This window comes from Mirounga leonina, unplaced genomic scaffold (assembly GCF_011800145.1).
Source record: "Mirounga leonina isolate KUSES-001 unplaced genomic scaffold, KU_Mleo_1.0 Mir_195, whole genome shotgun sequence".
In the NCBI taxonomy this organism is placed as follows: Eukaryota; Metazoa; Chordata; class Mammalia; order Carnivora; family Phocidae; genus Mirounga; species Mirounga leonina.
This window is the reverse complement of record NW_023270490.1, coordinates 9,435,641-9,452,392: the sequence shown is the minus strand read 5'-3', so window position 1 is coordinate 9,452,392 and position 16,752 is coordinate 9,435,641. Positions and strand designations below refer to the sequence as shown.

General features: G+C 34.2%; 1 protein-coding gene across 2 annotated transcripts in view; it reads left to right on the top strand.

The window, feature by feature from the left end:
* The window catches only part of SYCP2 (synaptonemal complex protein 2), a 76,837-nt gene that overhangs the window by 49,714 nt on the left and 10,371 nt on the right, over positions 1 to 16,752 (top strand). For both annotated transcript variants that reach the window (XM_035025498.1, XM_035025497.1), the window contains 10 exons: positions 7,143 to 7,270; positions 8,043 to 8,079; positions 10,471 to 10,541; positions 10,631 to 10,688; positions 11,154 to 11,209; positions 11,644 to 11,701; positions 12,152 to 12,320; positions 14,267 to 14,304; positions 14,805 to 14,975; positions 16,304 to 16,502. In XM_035025498.1, the coding sequence (XP_034881389.1) occupies positions 7,143 to 7,270; positions 8,043 to 8,079; positions 10,471 to 10,541; positions 10,631 to 10,688; positions 11,154 to 11,209; positions 11,644 to 11,701; positions 12,152 to 12,320; positions 14,267 to 14,304; positions 14,805 to 14,975; positions 16,304 to 16,502 (985 nt within the window). The remainder of the gene's footprint in view (positions 1 to 7,142; positions 7,271 to 8,042; positions 8,080 to 10,470; positions 10,542 to 10,630; positions 10,689 to 11,153; positions 11,210 to 11,643; positions 11,702 to 12,151; positions 12,321 to 14,266; positions 14,305 to 14,804; positions 14,976 to 16,303; positions 16,503 to 16,752) is intronic.

The window sequence follows — 16,752 nt, the reverse complement described above, 5'->3', positions numbered from 1 at the left end:
CTTTTGAGTCACTTTTTCTTGTTTCTTAGTATGCTACTTTTCTTTCTAGTCTTAGCTGTGATTTAGTTCTTCAGATGCAGGGGAAGTAAGTTCTTTTTGTCTGAATGCTGAATGTTCTTCAATTTTTATTTTAAACTGTTTCCTTTGGAATTTAGAATTATTCCCTGAGCTAGTCAGTGTTTTTTTTCCTGGGACCATGGAAACTGATCATCTCTTCTAAACTATGCTCTGATTTTTTAAAACCCAACTTCCTGTTTCCAGAAGTTCTCTTCAGTCTTTCATAGTGTTGCTCCCTGTGTTACTATACGGGACTTCCTGCCACTCACATGCATGATGACTCTCCTCTAAGGTAGTCATCCGATCCTGCTTCTGTTCCTGTTCACTAGATTAACCAGAGAAACAGAACCTCTGCAGCTCGGCGGCGATACAGATTTCCCAAGTTGGCTCCAATTATGCTGGAAGTTCTTAAATCATACACTCACTATTTTAGGGGAGGTTCATTTTCGCTACATTTAAAAAAAATTTTTTTTTTATTCATGTGACAGAGAGAGAGGGAGAGAGAAAGAGAGGGAATATGAGCAGAGGAGAGAGGCAGAGGGAGAGGGAGAAGCAAACTCCTTGCTGAGCCAGGAGCCTGATATTGGGGCTTGATCCCAGGACCCTGAGATCATGCCCTTAGCTGAAGGCAGACGCTTAACCATCTGAGCCACCCAGGCGCCCCTATTTTTGCTACATTTTTATCAAGCCAAGTAAAGTAATCTCAAGAAGAGACAGTAAATAGTAACTTATGATCTACATATAAAAACATAAACTTAAAAATGATTAAAATAGGGCACCTGGATGGCTCAGTCTGTTAAGCATCTGACTCTTAATTTCCACTCAGGTCATGATCTTAGGGTCATGAGATCAAGCCCTGCACTGGGCTCTGTGATGGGCGTGGAGCCTGCTTGAGATTTTCTCTCTCTTTCCCTCTCCCTCTGCCCAACCCTCCCTACCCCCACTTTGACTTGCTTGCAAAAAAAAAAAAAAAAAAAAAAAGTAAATTTTTTGTTTCTATTGTATTTTACCATAATTAAAAAAAAAAAATGCCTGATTCCCAGAAAAAGGTAAAACTAATGACTAGAATCAGGAGAACTCATATCTTTAAGAGTATTGTGGGGAGTTTTCTCTTAGCCAAATTACTGAAAATTATGCAGATGATAATTGTTTGTAGTCCTTCCATTTTTAAAGTAATAGTATTTTTTACCTTTTTTTTTTTTTAAGTAATCCCAACACCAAACGTGGGGCTCGAACTGATGATCCCGAGATCAAGAGTTGCACAATCCACTGACTGAGCCAGGCAGGCACCCTTAAAACAATAGTATTTTTTAGAGCAGTTTCAGGTGTACAAGTACACTGAGAGTTCCCATATCCCCTTCACCCACACCCTAGTTTCCCCATTATTAGCATCTTACATCAGTGGGTACATGGGTTACAAATTATGAACCAATATCAATACATTATTACTAACTAAAGTCCATAGGTTAGAATTCACCCTTTGTGTTGTATATTCTGTATGTTTTGATAGGTATATAGCGACAGGTATTTACTATTACATTATCATACATAATAGTTTTACTGCCCTAAAATTCCCCTCTGCTCCCTACCTCCTCACACTCCTGGCAATCACTGATCTTTTTACTGTCTCCGTAGTTTTGCCTTTTCCAGAATGTCATAGAGTTGGAACCATATAGTATGTAGTCTTTTCAGATTGGCTTCTTTCACTTAGCAATAGCAATGATGCTTACTCCATGTGTTTTCATGGCTTAAGAGCTCGTTTCTTCTTAGTGCTGAATAATATTCCATGATATGTATGTACCAAGATTTGCTTAGATGTTCACCTATGGAAGGACATCTTAGCTGGTTTCTATGGTTTGACAGTTATGAATAAAGTTTCTGTAAACGTTCATTGTGCAGGGTTTATGTGGACATAATCTTCCAGCTCACTTGGGAAAATACCAAGGAGCATGATTGCTGGATCATATGGTTAGAATGTGTTTAGTTTTGTAAGAAACTTCCTGTCTTCCAAAAGTGGAAAAAAGGGCTGTACCATTTTTGCGTTCTGAGCAACAGATGAGAGAATTCCTGTTGATCTATATCCTTGCCAATATTGGGTGTTGTCAGCGTCTTGGATCTTAGCTATTGTTATGTGTGCTTGGTGGCATCTCATTTTAATTTGCAGTTCCCTAATGACATATGAATTTGAGCATCCTTTTATATTTTTATTTACCATCTGAATGTCCTCTTTAGTGAGTTGTCTATTCAGATCTTTTGCTCATTTTTTAACTGGGTTCTTTGTTATTGTCGAATATTAACAGTTCTTCGTATAATTTAGATATAGGCATGCCATGTTTTATTGCACTTCATAGATACTGCGTGTTTTTATGAATTGAAGGTTTGTGGCAGCCCTGTATTGGGCAAATGCATTGGTGCCATTTTTCCAACAACATTTGCTAACTTTATGTCTCTGTCACATTTTGGTGATTTTCATAATATTTCAAAGTTTTTCATTATTTTTATATTAGTTATGGTGATCTGTAATCAGTGTTCTTTGATGTTATTATTGGCATTTTTTGAGGCACCGTGACTGCACCGATAGGGTGGCAAACTTAATAAATGTATGTTTTCTGACTGCTCCGCCACCTGGCAGTTCCCTCATCTCTCTTCCTCTCTTTAGGCCTCTCGGTTCCCTGAGACATAACAATATTGAGATTAGGCCAGTTAACAACCTTACAGGGGCCTCTAAGTGTTCAAGTGAAAGGAAGAGTCACACGTCTCTCAGTTTAAGTCAAAAGTTAAAAATGATTAAGTTAATGAGGAAGGCATGCAGAAAGCTAATATAAGCAAAAACCTCGGCCTCTTGTGAAACAGCTTTATTAGTTCTGGAGGAAGTTTGAGTGGCCTGGATAGAAGCTCAAACCAACCACAAAATTCTCTTAAGCCGAAGCCCACTTAAGAGCAAGGCCCTAACTCTCTTCAATTTTATGAAGGCTGAGAGAGGTTAAAGAAGCTGCAGAAGAAAAGTCTGAAGCTAGCAGAGACTGGGTCATGTAGTTTAGGGAAAGAGGCCATCTCCATAACATAAAAATGCAAGGTGAAGCAGCAAGTTATCCAGATGATCTAGCTAAGATAATTAATGAAGGTGGCTACACTAAAGAGAATTTCAGTGTAGGCAAGATAGCCATATATTGGAAGAAGATCCATCTAGGACTTTTATCACTGGAGATAAGTCAGTGCCTGGCATCAGAGCTTCAAAGGACAGTCTGACTCTCTTGTTAGGAGCTGATGCAGCTGGTGACTGTAAGTTAGAGCCGGTGCTCATTAACCATTCTGAAAATCCTAAAAAATTCATTTTTAAAATATTACTTCTGACTGACAGTGCACCTGGTCATTCAAGAGCTTTGATGGAGATATGCAGGGAAATTAATGTTTTCATACCTCCTAACATAACATCCATTCTGCAGCTCATGGATCAAAGGGTAATTTTTACTTTCAAGTCTTGCTATTTAAGAAATACGGATCATAAAGCTCTAGCTGCCATAGATAGTGATTCCTCTGATAGAGCTGGGCAAACTAAATTGAAAGCCTCTGGAAAGGATTCACCATTCTAGATACCATTAAGAACATTTGTGAATGGGGCACCCAGCTGACTCATTTGGTTAAGCATCCGACTCTGATTTTGGCTCAGGTCATGATCTGAGGGTCATGAGGTTGAACCCCGTGTCGGGCTTCACGCTAGGCGTGGAGCCTTACTTAGGATTCTCTCTCCCTTCTCCCCCGCCTAAAAAAAACCTTAGTGATTCATGGAAAGAGGTCAAAATATCAACATTAGCAGGAGTTTGGAAGAGTTGATTCCAACCCTCATGGATGACTTTGATGGGTTCAAGACTTCAGTGGAGGAAGTAGCTGCAGATGTGGTGGAAACAACGGGAGAACTAGAATTAGAAGTGGAGCCTGAAGATGGGACTGAATTGCTGTGATCTCGTGATAAAACTTTAATGGATGAGGAATTGCTTCTTATGGATGAGCAAAGAACATGGTTTCTTGAGATGGAATCTACTCATGGTGGAGATGCTGTGAAGATTGACAACAAAGAATTTAGAATATTACATAAAGTTAGTTGATAAACATAGGCAGGGTTTGAGAGGCTTGACTTCAATTTTGAAAGAAGTTCTGCTGTGGGTAAAATGCTATCAAACAGCATTGCATGCTACACAGAAATCACTCATGAAAGGAAAAGTCAGTCAATGGTGGCAAATTTCATTGTTGTCTTACTGTAAGAAATCGCCACAGCCACCCCAGCCTTCAACAACCACTACCCTGATCAGTCAGCAGGCATCAACGTTGAGGCAAGACCCTCTACCAGAAAAAAGATTACAATTTGCTAAAACTCAAATGATTAGCATTTTTTAGCATTAAAGTATTTTTTAATTAAGGTATGTACTTTTTTTAAGACATAATGCTATTGCACATTTAACAGACTACAGTATAGAGTAAGCATAACTTTTATATGTACTGGGAAACTGAGTTCATTTGACTCACTTTAATGCATTATTTGCTTTATCACTGTGTTCTAGAACCAAAACCACAGGATCTCTGCAGTATGTCTGTACAAGTCCTTTGTCAGATATGTGTTTTACAAAAAGTTTCTGTCTATGGCTCACCTTTTTATTTTTGAAACAGTGGCTTTCACAGAACATAAGTTTTTAATTTTAATGAAGTTCTACTTCTCAATTTTGTCTTTCATAGATTGTGCTTTTGGTGTTATACATAAAAAGGCATTGCCAAACCCAAAGTCAACCTAGGATTTTCTCCTCTGTTATCTTCGAGGAGGTTTATAGTTTGCATTTTACTTTTAGGTTTATGATCCCTTTTGAGTTAATTTTTGTGAAGGGTGTAATTTCTGTGTCTAGATTTGTTTTTTGTTTTGTGTTTTTGTTTTTTGTTTTTTAGCATGTGGATGTCCAGTTATTCCATCATCATTTGTTGAAAAGACTGTCCTTTCTCCATTGCATTGCTTTTGCTTCTTTGTCAAAGATCAGTTTACTATATAAATGAGGGTATTTCTGGGCTTTCTGTTTGCTCTCTGTTTTGTTTTATTACTCTATTTGTCTATTTCACCAATACCACTCTATATTGATTATTGTATCTTTATAGTAAGTCAAAGTATGGTAGTGTCAACCTTCCAACTTTGTTCTTCAATACTATATTGGCTATTCTCGCTGTCTTGCTTCTCCGTATACACTGTACAACCATTCTGTTGATATCTACAAAATAACTTGCTGAGATTTTGATTAGGAGTACATTGATTCTGTAGTTCAAGTTGGGAAGAACTGACATCTTGACAATATTAAGCTTCCTATCAATGAATGTGGAATTTCCTTCCGTTTATTTAGTCTTTGATTTTCTTCATTAGTCATGTATAGATCTTGTACATGTTTTGTTAGATTTATACCTAAGTATTCCATTTTGGGGAGTACTAATGTAAATGGAATATAACTTCAAACTCTGGTTGTTCATTACTAGCTTATGAGAAAGCAATCAACTTTTGTATATTAACCTTATATCCTTCAGCAGTGCTATCACATTTGCTTATTTTAGTTCCAGGAGTATTTTTGTTAATTTTTTGAGATTTTTTTTCTACATAAACAATGATGTCATCTGCGAACAAAGACAGTTTCATTTTTTTCCATTCTGTATGCCATTTATTTCCTTCTCTTGTCTTACTGCATTCATAGGACTTCCCAGTTTGATGTTGAATAGAAGTGGTGAGAGCCGGCATCTTTCCCTTGTTTCGACCTTGGTGGGAAAACATGTAGTTTTTCTCCATTAAGTATAATGTTAGCTGTAATTTTGTTTTTTTGGAAGATGTTCTTTATCAAGCTGAAGACATTCCCTTCTATTCCTAGTTTTCTGAGAATTGTTATCATGAAAGGGTATTGGGTTTTGTCAAATGCATTATATGATTTTTCTTTAGCCTGTTGGTATGATACATTATGTTAATTGATTTTCAAATGTTGAATCAGACTTTCATACCTTGAATAAATACCATTTAGTTGTGGTATATAATTCTTTTTAAACATTGTTGAATACAATTTGCTAATATTTTGTTGGTTTTTTTAATCTATGTTCATGAGAGATAGTGGTCTGTAAGGTCTATTTCCTATCTTGTATTATCTTTGATTTTGGTGTAAAGATGATACTAGCTTCATTTAATGAGTTAGGAAGTATTCCCTCTGATTCTATCTTCTGGGTGATTGTGGAAAATTGGTATAATTCTTCCTTAAGTATTTGATAGAACTCACCCGTAAACCCATCTGGGGCCTGGTGCTTGCTGTTTTAGAAGGTATTAATTAGGGACGCCTGGGTGGCTAAGTCAGTTAAGCAGCTGCCTTTGGCTCAGGTCATGATCCCAGAACCCTGGGATTGAGTCCCGTGTCAGGCTCCTTGCTCAGCGGGGAGCCTGCTTCTCCCTCTGCCTGACGCTCCCCCTGCTTGTGTGCTCTCTCTCTCTCTCTCTCTGACAAATAAAATCTTAAAAAAAAAAAAGTATTAATTATTCAATTTCTTTAATAGGTATAGTCTTATTCAGATAATCTATTTCTCCTTGTATGAGTTCTGGTAGATTTTACCTTTCAAGGAATTGGCCCATTTGATTTAGGTTATCAAATTTGTGGGCAAAGAGTTGTTCATAATATTCCTTTATTAACCTTTTAATGTCTATAAGAGTGACAGCCTCTAGTTTATTTCTGACAGTAGTAATTTCTATCTTTTCTCTCTCTCTCTCTCTCTTTTTTTCCCTTAGCTAACCTGGCTAGAGATGTATTGATTTTAGTTTCCTTTAGTTTTTAATACGATTTTTTTTCCCATGGATAGAAATTTTTATTTTGTTCTCTACAGAGCACTCTGCACCATTCTGTAAACTGTTAAATCTTATCCTATGTTGTTTAATGCCTAACAAAGCCCAGACTTCCTAAATAATTTCTTATCTCCTTTATTTCTCTTTGTAGTTATATATAGAACCAGATTTTTATTAAATGTTCCTTTATTTTCCTTTGAAGGATTACTGGTAGAGCTTTAAAGTAACTTATAAATTGTTTCAGAGAGGAAAGTCAAAAGAGAAAGGATTTACTGATGCAGCAGAATCCTTGATAAACCAAATTAATAAGAGGTATAAACCAAAGGATGACATAAAGTCTACAAGAAAATTCAAGGAGTCTTTGATTGACAGGTATGTTCTTAAATTTTAGACATAATTTTTTTTCTGACACACAACTAAATTATTTTACACCATTTTAAGAAGGTTAGTTTTGAACATGTTCAAGTAATACAACTTTCCAGTAGAAAACACCTAGTTATTTACTTCTAAAAATAGTAGCTGTTTAAATTATACAGGAAGGGAACTGACTTTGAAATTAGTCATTGTAGTAGGTGATTATTACATTTTATAAAGTATCAAAAATACCATATTGATACAGCATACCATTTCGTAAATAAATCTTTAGGATATAGACATTTTAGGATTTTATTTATTGAGCCTAGTGATGAGTAAAACTAAATATATTTAAATATATTGCTTAATGAAACATGAAATTTAAATGAGCTGAAATGAGTTACTTTTATATAGTAAATATGTATTTTTTCGTTGGCAGTCTTTCTGAAGGTTCTTTTCTTATTGCAAAATGTTTCTTTACAGGTTGATTGGTGGTTAATTCATATTTAAATTAATTCTGGCCTTAAGATAAGACACAAAACAATTTCTCCCAGCAGAACCATTCATTTCCAATTGCTTGGCACCTCCTACTGCATGAATGATTCAGCTTATTAACAGTTAGTGTTGCTATTTGCTACAAGTGAAGTTGCAAAAATATTTATATATATATTTATAGCATATTGAATGTAAACTTAGTGACCCAAATGTCTTACCTTATATAAAAAGGCTTTTATGAAGAATATTCTGATACTGAATTGCTTTTTTAATTTTGACAAAACCTTTCTTATAGTGGTTTTTCAAACAAATCTGATCTACAGCTCAGTAAGGTAGGTTTCATTTATTTAACTACACCAAATGTATAGTCAAACTCTATATGATATTTGACTGTAAACATAAAATAGAATCACAGTATAGGGTGGAATTAGTGTTTTCAGCATGTTGATAAATGGATAAACAACCGACAATTTAGTGGCAACTACTCAAAATAGTCCTCTTTCTGTTCGGCTTTTCAAAAAGAAATGTTTGTTTTCCATATGTGAGTGTGATCTTTTCATTTTCTGGTACGTGATTCAATAAATCTTTATCTTCATTTTTTTCCCTAGTTAATCCCATCTCTTCTGACAATAAGATCCTTAAGTCTCTGTTTTTTGTTTTTAAAAAAATTACTATTCAGGCTTAAAATACCAATTATCTTTGATTTCTTCTTCACAATTTCTATCCATTTTAATTTCAAGTTTTGAGGTTCACCTTCTGTATGTTCCTCTTAAATCTCCCCTCTGCTGCCTATGCAACTCCTTTTTCCTAGTTTGAGTTCTAATTTCTCGTCCCTAGATTATTGCAATAGCCTTTATGTAATTCTTTTTGCCTCTAGTATTTCTCTTGCCAAGCTGTCATTCTATTCAGTACAAGCTTTTTTTCTTTTTAAAGCTCCCGTCAGGCCATTCTCTTGTTCCAATTCCTTCTTTGGTCCCTGTTGCTTACTAAGTGGAGACTCAGGCTGGCTTCCTAGTCCCTTTGAATAGTCCATCTTTGGGGCACCAAAATTTGCCCACAAATTTGATAACCTAGTCGTTAAGCGTCTGCCTTCGGCTCAGGTCATGATCCCAGTGTCCTGGGATCGAGCCCCGCATCAGGCTCCCTGCTCCGCAGGAAGCCTGCTTCTCTCTCTCCCGTTCCCCCTGCTTGTGTTTCCTCTCTCGCTGTGTCTCTCCCTGTCAAATAAATAAATAAAATCTTAAAAAAAAAAAAAAAGTCCATCTTTATTTCCTAGTATTAGCTCCCTATGCACGTCTCCTTTCGCTGAAGCAGAAGAACTTGAGATTCCCTGAAGTGTCTTCCAAGTGTTTATTCTCTTTTTCTTCCCCTCTTCAGAAAAAAATTTGAACTGAGTCAGCATGCTCTCACATTCTTTTCTGGTAATCAAAACTTGATTCCTCCTTGCAAGTCTTGCTTCAGAGTCTGCCTTCTTTTTAAAAACTTCCAAGGTGTCCTGACTCAAAATCCAAATGGGCAAGAATTCTGAATCTACACACCCGATTTCTTTGTACCATTTTTTGATATTTTACTCACTGTTGCCGTTCTTTTTATCTTTCCTGTGTCTTCTAATTAGCATGTTTCTGCTTAGAATCATCTTTGTATCCTGTATAACACTTTCGCTCCCTTTGGTATCCTTTTTAATATTTTGGCTTATTTTTGGTGTCTTCTGTAATACCTAGCACATGCTAACACACAAGAGATGAATTGAACGGGTGTATGTAAATGCTGGCAAAAATCCTATTGGAAAAGATAACAGAGATAAGTGATCAGAGGAATAATATATTAAGGGATAAACTTTGAAATAATACAAATAATTATATATAAAACAGCCAAAATACATAGTAAAATTTAATATGAATAACAACTAAAATGAATAGTTTTAATATTTCCAACTTATTAGACTTCAGAGTATTTCTGTTCAGTAATCAATCATTTAGTGATATTAATAGTGGTTTTACATAAACCTTAGTCTCTCCCAAAGTTTTTCTATTTACGACTTTAAAGCAAATGAGTCTGGGAAGAAAAGAAACGTGCTTGCTTTGTGATTCTAAAATCACTAAGGTTCAGCTTGTAGGATAGCATTTACCTATGTACAGGAGTGTCAGTGCAAATAAAGATGTAATTTACAGTGCTTTCAATTATGCTCTTAGATTTTATATTTTATATTTAATTTATATTTTATATTTACATTTTATATTTAATTTTATATTTTATATTTACATTTTATATTTGATTTACGGTACTTTCAGTTATGCTGTTAGTACTTAAAGTCTTCAAAATTTTTATAGGTGTGGATGTTTAATACTTTTATTCAGTTTACATTAAGGAAATCGTTACAGGGGCGCCTGAGTGGCTCAGTTGGTTAAACCACTGCCTTCGGCTCAGGTCATGATTCCAGAGTCCCGGGATCGAGTCCATCATCAGGATCCCTGCTCGGTGGGGAGCCTGCTTCCCCCTCTGCCTGCCGCTCCCCCTGCTTGTGCTTTCTCTCTTGCTCTCTCTCTCTCTGTGTCAAATAAATAGATAAAATCTTTTTTAAAAAAAAAAGGAAATCGTTACAGATGTAAAACATGAGTAGAAACAAGTAGAAAATATATGAAACTATAATTGCATATGTTGTTTGTTTGCCAAGTATACGAATGTACAAGTTTGAATGTTATATAAACTTCTTTTGTATTTAGGAAAAGGTTCAGAAAAAAAGTTATAGACAACTGAAGACTACTTTTGTTAATGTTACTTCTGAATGCCCATTGTAAGTAATTTTCCATAGATCTTAGTTTAATTCATATTTGAAGAAAATTTATTATATAATGGAGTTAATATTTCTCTTCATTTTTACAGGAATGATGTTTACAATTTTAATTTGAATGGAGCTGATGAGCCTATTATAAAACTTGGAGTAAGCTAGAAATCAGTATTTTGTATTTAGTATTTATTTTATATTCACTGTATAGTTATTACAGTGTGTTTTTTGGTTTCCATTCTCTTATAGATATGCTTTAAAATATTTTAGAATTTATTTGGCACCAACTTAGGTATATTTGGTTTCCTTTCAAATCCTTTGGACTAAAGTAGAGAAAAATGGGTAATTGGGCTATGGGGGGACTCACACTACTACATTAAGAAAATCACTTTCCTTCTTGATATAAAATTTTAAAATAATTACTCCTATTTATTATGTTTTTAGTATATTTTATAGTATTAGCTTTCTTCTTAAATATAAAAATATTTTAGTAAAATTAATTTTATTAGATGCATTTTATGATAGGAAGTAATAGAAACCAGATTTTATATGTTTATTTTTTTAATTTTTGTTTGCCTTATTTCAACACTAAGAAAATTTTAATGTTTATTCACAATATAGATCCAGGAATTTCAAGCTACAGCTACAGAAGCCTGTTTGGATAATTCAATAAAATTGTAGGTGCTTTTATAATAATTAGATGTATCAAATTAAAATAAACTTCTTAATTGTTCTTTTTCTTCAATATTTCCTCCCAGTTTGTCTGAGAATTTTTAATATATGAGAAGAATGAATAAAAATGCTACTGGCATGATTACCCCCATTATATTTCTAATATTTCAGCCTTTGCTTCTAAAATTAATATGCAGATTCTATGTACTTTTAATATTAGTTGTGTCTCTTAGATGATAAAACTGAAAGGACTTAGTCCTTTCATCTGACTTTGTTATTTTTACAATTAACTGAGGTCAGAGAGCATAAGCAACTTGGCCAGAATTATATAGTAAATTAGTAAAAGAACAAGGCTGAAAACTCCGGTCTGTCTGGTGTATGTTACCTTAAGAGAGCAAATAATAAAGTTAATTAAAATTAATGCATATTTTTGTTTAAGGATAGGTTTAAGGAATCATGATGAACTTGAAACTTCTCTCAAAACAAAAGATAAAAGAGTAAGTTATATCCTAATTATTTTAAAAATAATTTTCCAATGCCAAAGATGATCACAGATCTAGAAAACAATTATTTGGATTTTTCCCCCTCTGTGAGATTATCCACGTGCCTGCTATGACTTTGGCATGGTCTCTGAGCTATTTGTAATCATCTAGTAATAAAAGATATGATAGCTTTGGTTACCTTCTTTGATGACATCGGCTTTTGTCTCTGTGGTCATAAGTGGTTTTAACAACAACAAATTATGAATCTCAATCTCTGATCTGGATTTCTGAGAGACTTTCTAGGTATGTTTTCCTTAATGCCAGGTAAATTAGTATGCCAAAAAATTAAGAAGTTAGTTTTTCTGCTCTTTGGGATTGTTGTTTTTTTTTTGGCTTAACTTACCTTGCATAGTATGATGAGACACATTTCTTCATCTATTACAAGGATTTTTTTTTTTTTTATAGATTGTAACAAATCCTAAAAAGAAAAATCTCTTTAGTGATACTGACACAGAATACAGATGTGATGACAGCAAGACTGATGTTAGCTGGCTAAAGGAACCAAAATCAAAACCACAGCTAGTAGACTATAGCAGAAATAAAAATGTGAAGAAACCTAAAAGTGGGAAATCAAGTAAGAAATCACTTTTTAGAGAAATGTTGCAAATGATTTTACCATTTCAACTATATGGAATGTTTTGTTGGTTGATAAGTATATTTGTATATGTAGTTAGTATTTATAACTACATAGCCTTGTGAATAGAAAAGAAGAGCAAATACACCACACCACCACAGTGGTTTTGTTTTTTGTTTTATTATTTTTAGTAATATGGTTATATATAAATTATTTTTTTTACTGGGGTCTTAGAGACACAAAATATGATTGTCATATTTTCGGTTCATGCATACTCTCGTTTGTCTACTCATGGCTGTGATTCAGTTATTTAGCAATTATTGTGAATGATGTATTATTAAGTATTCATGAAACCAGCACTCTAAGCAAAAATCAAGTCTTGCACATCCCATTTCCTGTCATACCCAATGCATATACTTTTTAGGAATTCACATAGAATTCATATAAAGATATATTGTAAGGAAAACAATTTTCTTGCAGAAATATTTTTGCCTAAATCTTCCACAGATTATCTTCCCAGCATATGGCTTCTGCTTTGTCTAGTGACTCTCTTGAAGTAGTTGGATAAGAGTTTGCGGTATGGGTTTTTAGCTAGACCTAATGCATTTTCCTAATCCAGGAAAATGGATTGTTTGCTAAAACACGAAGATTTCATATATTTCATTTTTAAAAGAAGACAACATAACTCTGAACTTTTAAATTGATATATATTTTAAGGGAATCAACTTTTAAATTGATAAATATTTTAAGGGAATCAGCTTTTTTATGTCAGGATAAAAATAACCAGTCATAACATTTGTGCTTGTGTCGGGGGGACCAGTGATGGCTTAAATAGAAGTAAAAATAGAAATATGGAAATGAAGTTTGGCATGTGTTCATAAATGAGGCTGAATCTTGAAAACAGATGAAGCCTATCCTGTATATGAGGAAGAGAAGCAGCAGTATTATCATCTGTAAAAGAGACAAGTCTGAAAGAGCATCACGTGCTAGTGCAGGGAGTGCAGTATTGGGGTACTTGGAACACAGATCAGACTTGTGGGAAGATGCTGAAAGATGTACTACATCTGGTCACGTGTCTGGACTTTGAAGCAGCGTGTCCTAAGCCAAGGGGAAACATAAGATTCACATGCTCTCAGGGAGTTTGCAGTCATTTGTAACAGAGAGTAGAATACTGTCATCAGTAAATACTTCTAAAATTGAACCTCTGAGTGAATTGTTTAAATGGCTGAATGACTACAAGTCAATATGTAGGGGCTGGCTTATTGCCAGGATTGGAAGATCTTTCTCCCAGAACTTCATTGCTTCCTTGGCTTGGATAATCCCATTTCTTAGGCTTCAGAGAATATTTAGAAAGTTGATTGTGCTTGAAAGACAAAAAAGGGAATAGAAACTAAAGCTATTCTCAGCAATATGGATGAATCTTAGAAACAAGGGTGAAAAATAAAGCAAATCATAGAATATTACCTATGAGATGATACTGTCTTATAAAGTTCACTATATTGTTTAGGGATATATATCTGTGAAGTAAAACTTTAAGACCAAGTGAATGAGAAATAATTCAGGATAATGAAAATATTCCCTCTTGGCAGAGGGGATATTGAGCATCATAGAGAATACACATAAATGGATACATAATTATTCATAATCCAGCTCTTAAATTGAATGGTAGATGTATGTAGGTGTTCACTTTCTAACTTATGTATTCTCTTGCATGTTTAAAAAGTTTTAGGATGTAAAGGAGGAGAAAGGAAACTGGTAATTCATATCCTACCAAACATTATAAAGTTATCAATGTCAATTTAGCCTCAGATCATCTTGTAATTTAAATTTTTGAATGAGTTTAAAGATATATTCTTGTTATGATTTTAACTTCTATGCAAAAATATTCTAATAAATTTTAATGCCAGTTCTTATCTATTTGAAAAACTTATTTTCTTGAATTGCAGGATCATCTTTAGAAAGGGGTCAACCAAGATCTAAAGTGGTAAAGCCAAGAAGTTTGTGTTCAAACATCACTTTAAAATTATTTTTCTTCTGTCATGTAAAAAAATTCATTTTTCATCTCATAATTTTATCCTTATTGTTACTTGTTTTTCTATAATTGTTCTAACCTTTGCATGCATCCTCCTACCTTCTGCCTTTTTGGATCATGTTGGCCTGTTTTAGGTCTATTTTATTCTGTGGTTTTAGGAACTTTTCATATCTCTGCTTCTCTTTTTTCCTCTCCTCTTTTTTATGTAAGTTAGGTAATATATACCAGGCCTCTCAGAGCTTTAATGACAGGGATAAAAAAAAAAAAGGTATAAAGAAGATATTTGGGCAGAAAGATAAAATCCCGTCTTTTAAAAATGTTAATCAAGAATCTTTTTTATTCCTACAAATATTTTATGTATTTCTTGTCACAGTGCCAATTTTATAGAAAATAGCTTGTATTTCTTATATCTCAAATATTGATCTAATAATTCAGAAATTTTTCTCCTAAAGACACCCAACAAAAACATCACCAAAAAGGTAGAGGAGACAGTTCCAGATGGGAGAACCAGACTTCCACGAAGAGCGGCAAAAACCAAAAAAAATTATAAAGATCTTTCAAATTCAGAATCAGAGAGTGAACAAGAATTTTCACATTCGTTTAAAGAGAAATTGCTAGTAAAGGTAAATAGATATAATTCAGATTAAAAATTTCTGAAAAGCCTGTGAAAATACTAAATATAGAATATATTTTTGCAGAAATGTCAAATTTGTCACATTTTAAGATTAACCTTCTATATGAGAAATTTTATAGACTGAAAATTGATCTTTAGGCAATTTTGTGATAAGTTGGCATTAATGTTCCAAAACAGATGTTTGACTCTAGGAAAATGATAACTTGAAGATAATATCTTTGAATTAGAAAAATGCTTGATTTTTCCAAAATTTTACTTCAGAAAAGTACAGACTGTTGGGAAGCTGTGAATCTTTCTCTTGAATGGACCTGAGGTTCTTCCCATTCACTGCCCACCTGTGTCCATCCCTGGTTTCTGTCTTGTAATGTTACAGATGTATCAGTAGCCATCTGTGCTTTAAAGCTTTTTTAACAAAGTAAAAAACAAAACAACAACCCAGTGCTTACAGTGTGCCAGGTGCTATGCTAAGTACTTTAACTTCTTAAACTCTCTTAAGTACCATAGGTGACTAGTACTTTATCGACATCTCATTTTACAAATGAGGAATTGAGGCTCAGAGAGATAAAGGTACACTGTTCTGATTTCCCAGCATTGAACTTCCACCTCCCCTGTTTATAACCTTGCTGCCCTTTGCTTAGATGATTTTAAGGACTTTATAGCTTATCTCCACATTTTCTATCACTTCTTACTTTCATTTACTATACATATAGCTGGCTAATTCTTCCCAAGCCCCCTCTCCTCTTATCCCTCTTCAAAGAAAAACCCTGAAAATCTCCACATAGTGAAATATTCAGTGCATCAGAATACCTCTGCAAGCTCATTTCCCCAGTTCCCTGGTATATACCCAGAGCTGAAACAGATGGAGTAACCTGTGACTCCCAAATGGGACCTGTGACATGCTCGCTTTGGCAACACATATACCCAGTGAGACCCGTGACTCTCCACCCCCTGTGCTCTATCAGGGTCCCCTGGCCTTAGGAGGTCTTCCTTCACCATCTGCCTTTACAACTCCCAAGCATGTCAGGTACCATGAAATCCAAGAACTCTTTCTGGTTTACCTAAATTGAATATAATTTTCTCCTTACAGCATTTTGTTTGTATTTCTTAAGCTATTATAATCCATGTATTATATTTTCCTGTGAATTTGTCATATGTCTTCTAATATATTAGAAAGCCCTTCACTACTCATATTGAGGCCCCTGTTATGCCTGTAAGTAGTAATAGAAGATATTTAGTATTTCAGCACAATTTGTTTTATGTGTCTAAGTATAAATTATTTGCATTCAAGTATGATTTGAAAGTTATCAATACATTTAGGAGGAGAATATCCATTCCAGAAGCAAAACCATGAAGCTTCCAAAGAAACAAAAGAACACCTTCTCTGCTGAAACACAAAAGGATATATCAAAAGGATGGAAAAATTCAGCTCTCCTAAAAGATGCTATAAGGGATAATAGCCTTGGCTTATCTCCTATATCCTTATCCGGGAGCCCGTCATCTATAGAAGTAATGAGATGTCAGTATCATTTTTTCTTTTAATTATTCAATAAATTTCTATTATGACTCTGTGTGAAAATACAGTTGATGATTAATCTTAAATATGCCCTTCAAAATTATAGGTAGTCAAAACTTCATTTTTTGAACTAGTTAATGCTGGTAACTTGGTCTTTGTGAAATAGACATCAGGACAGTGTCCCTGTGACATTCGTCTTTCATGATAGGAAGTTAAAGATCAAATGCTTTATATTTTATATTATAAAATATTT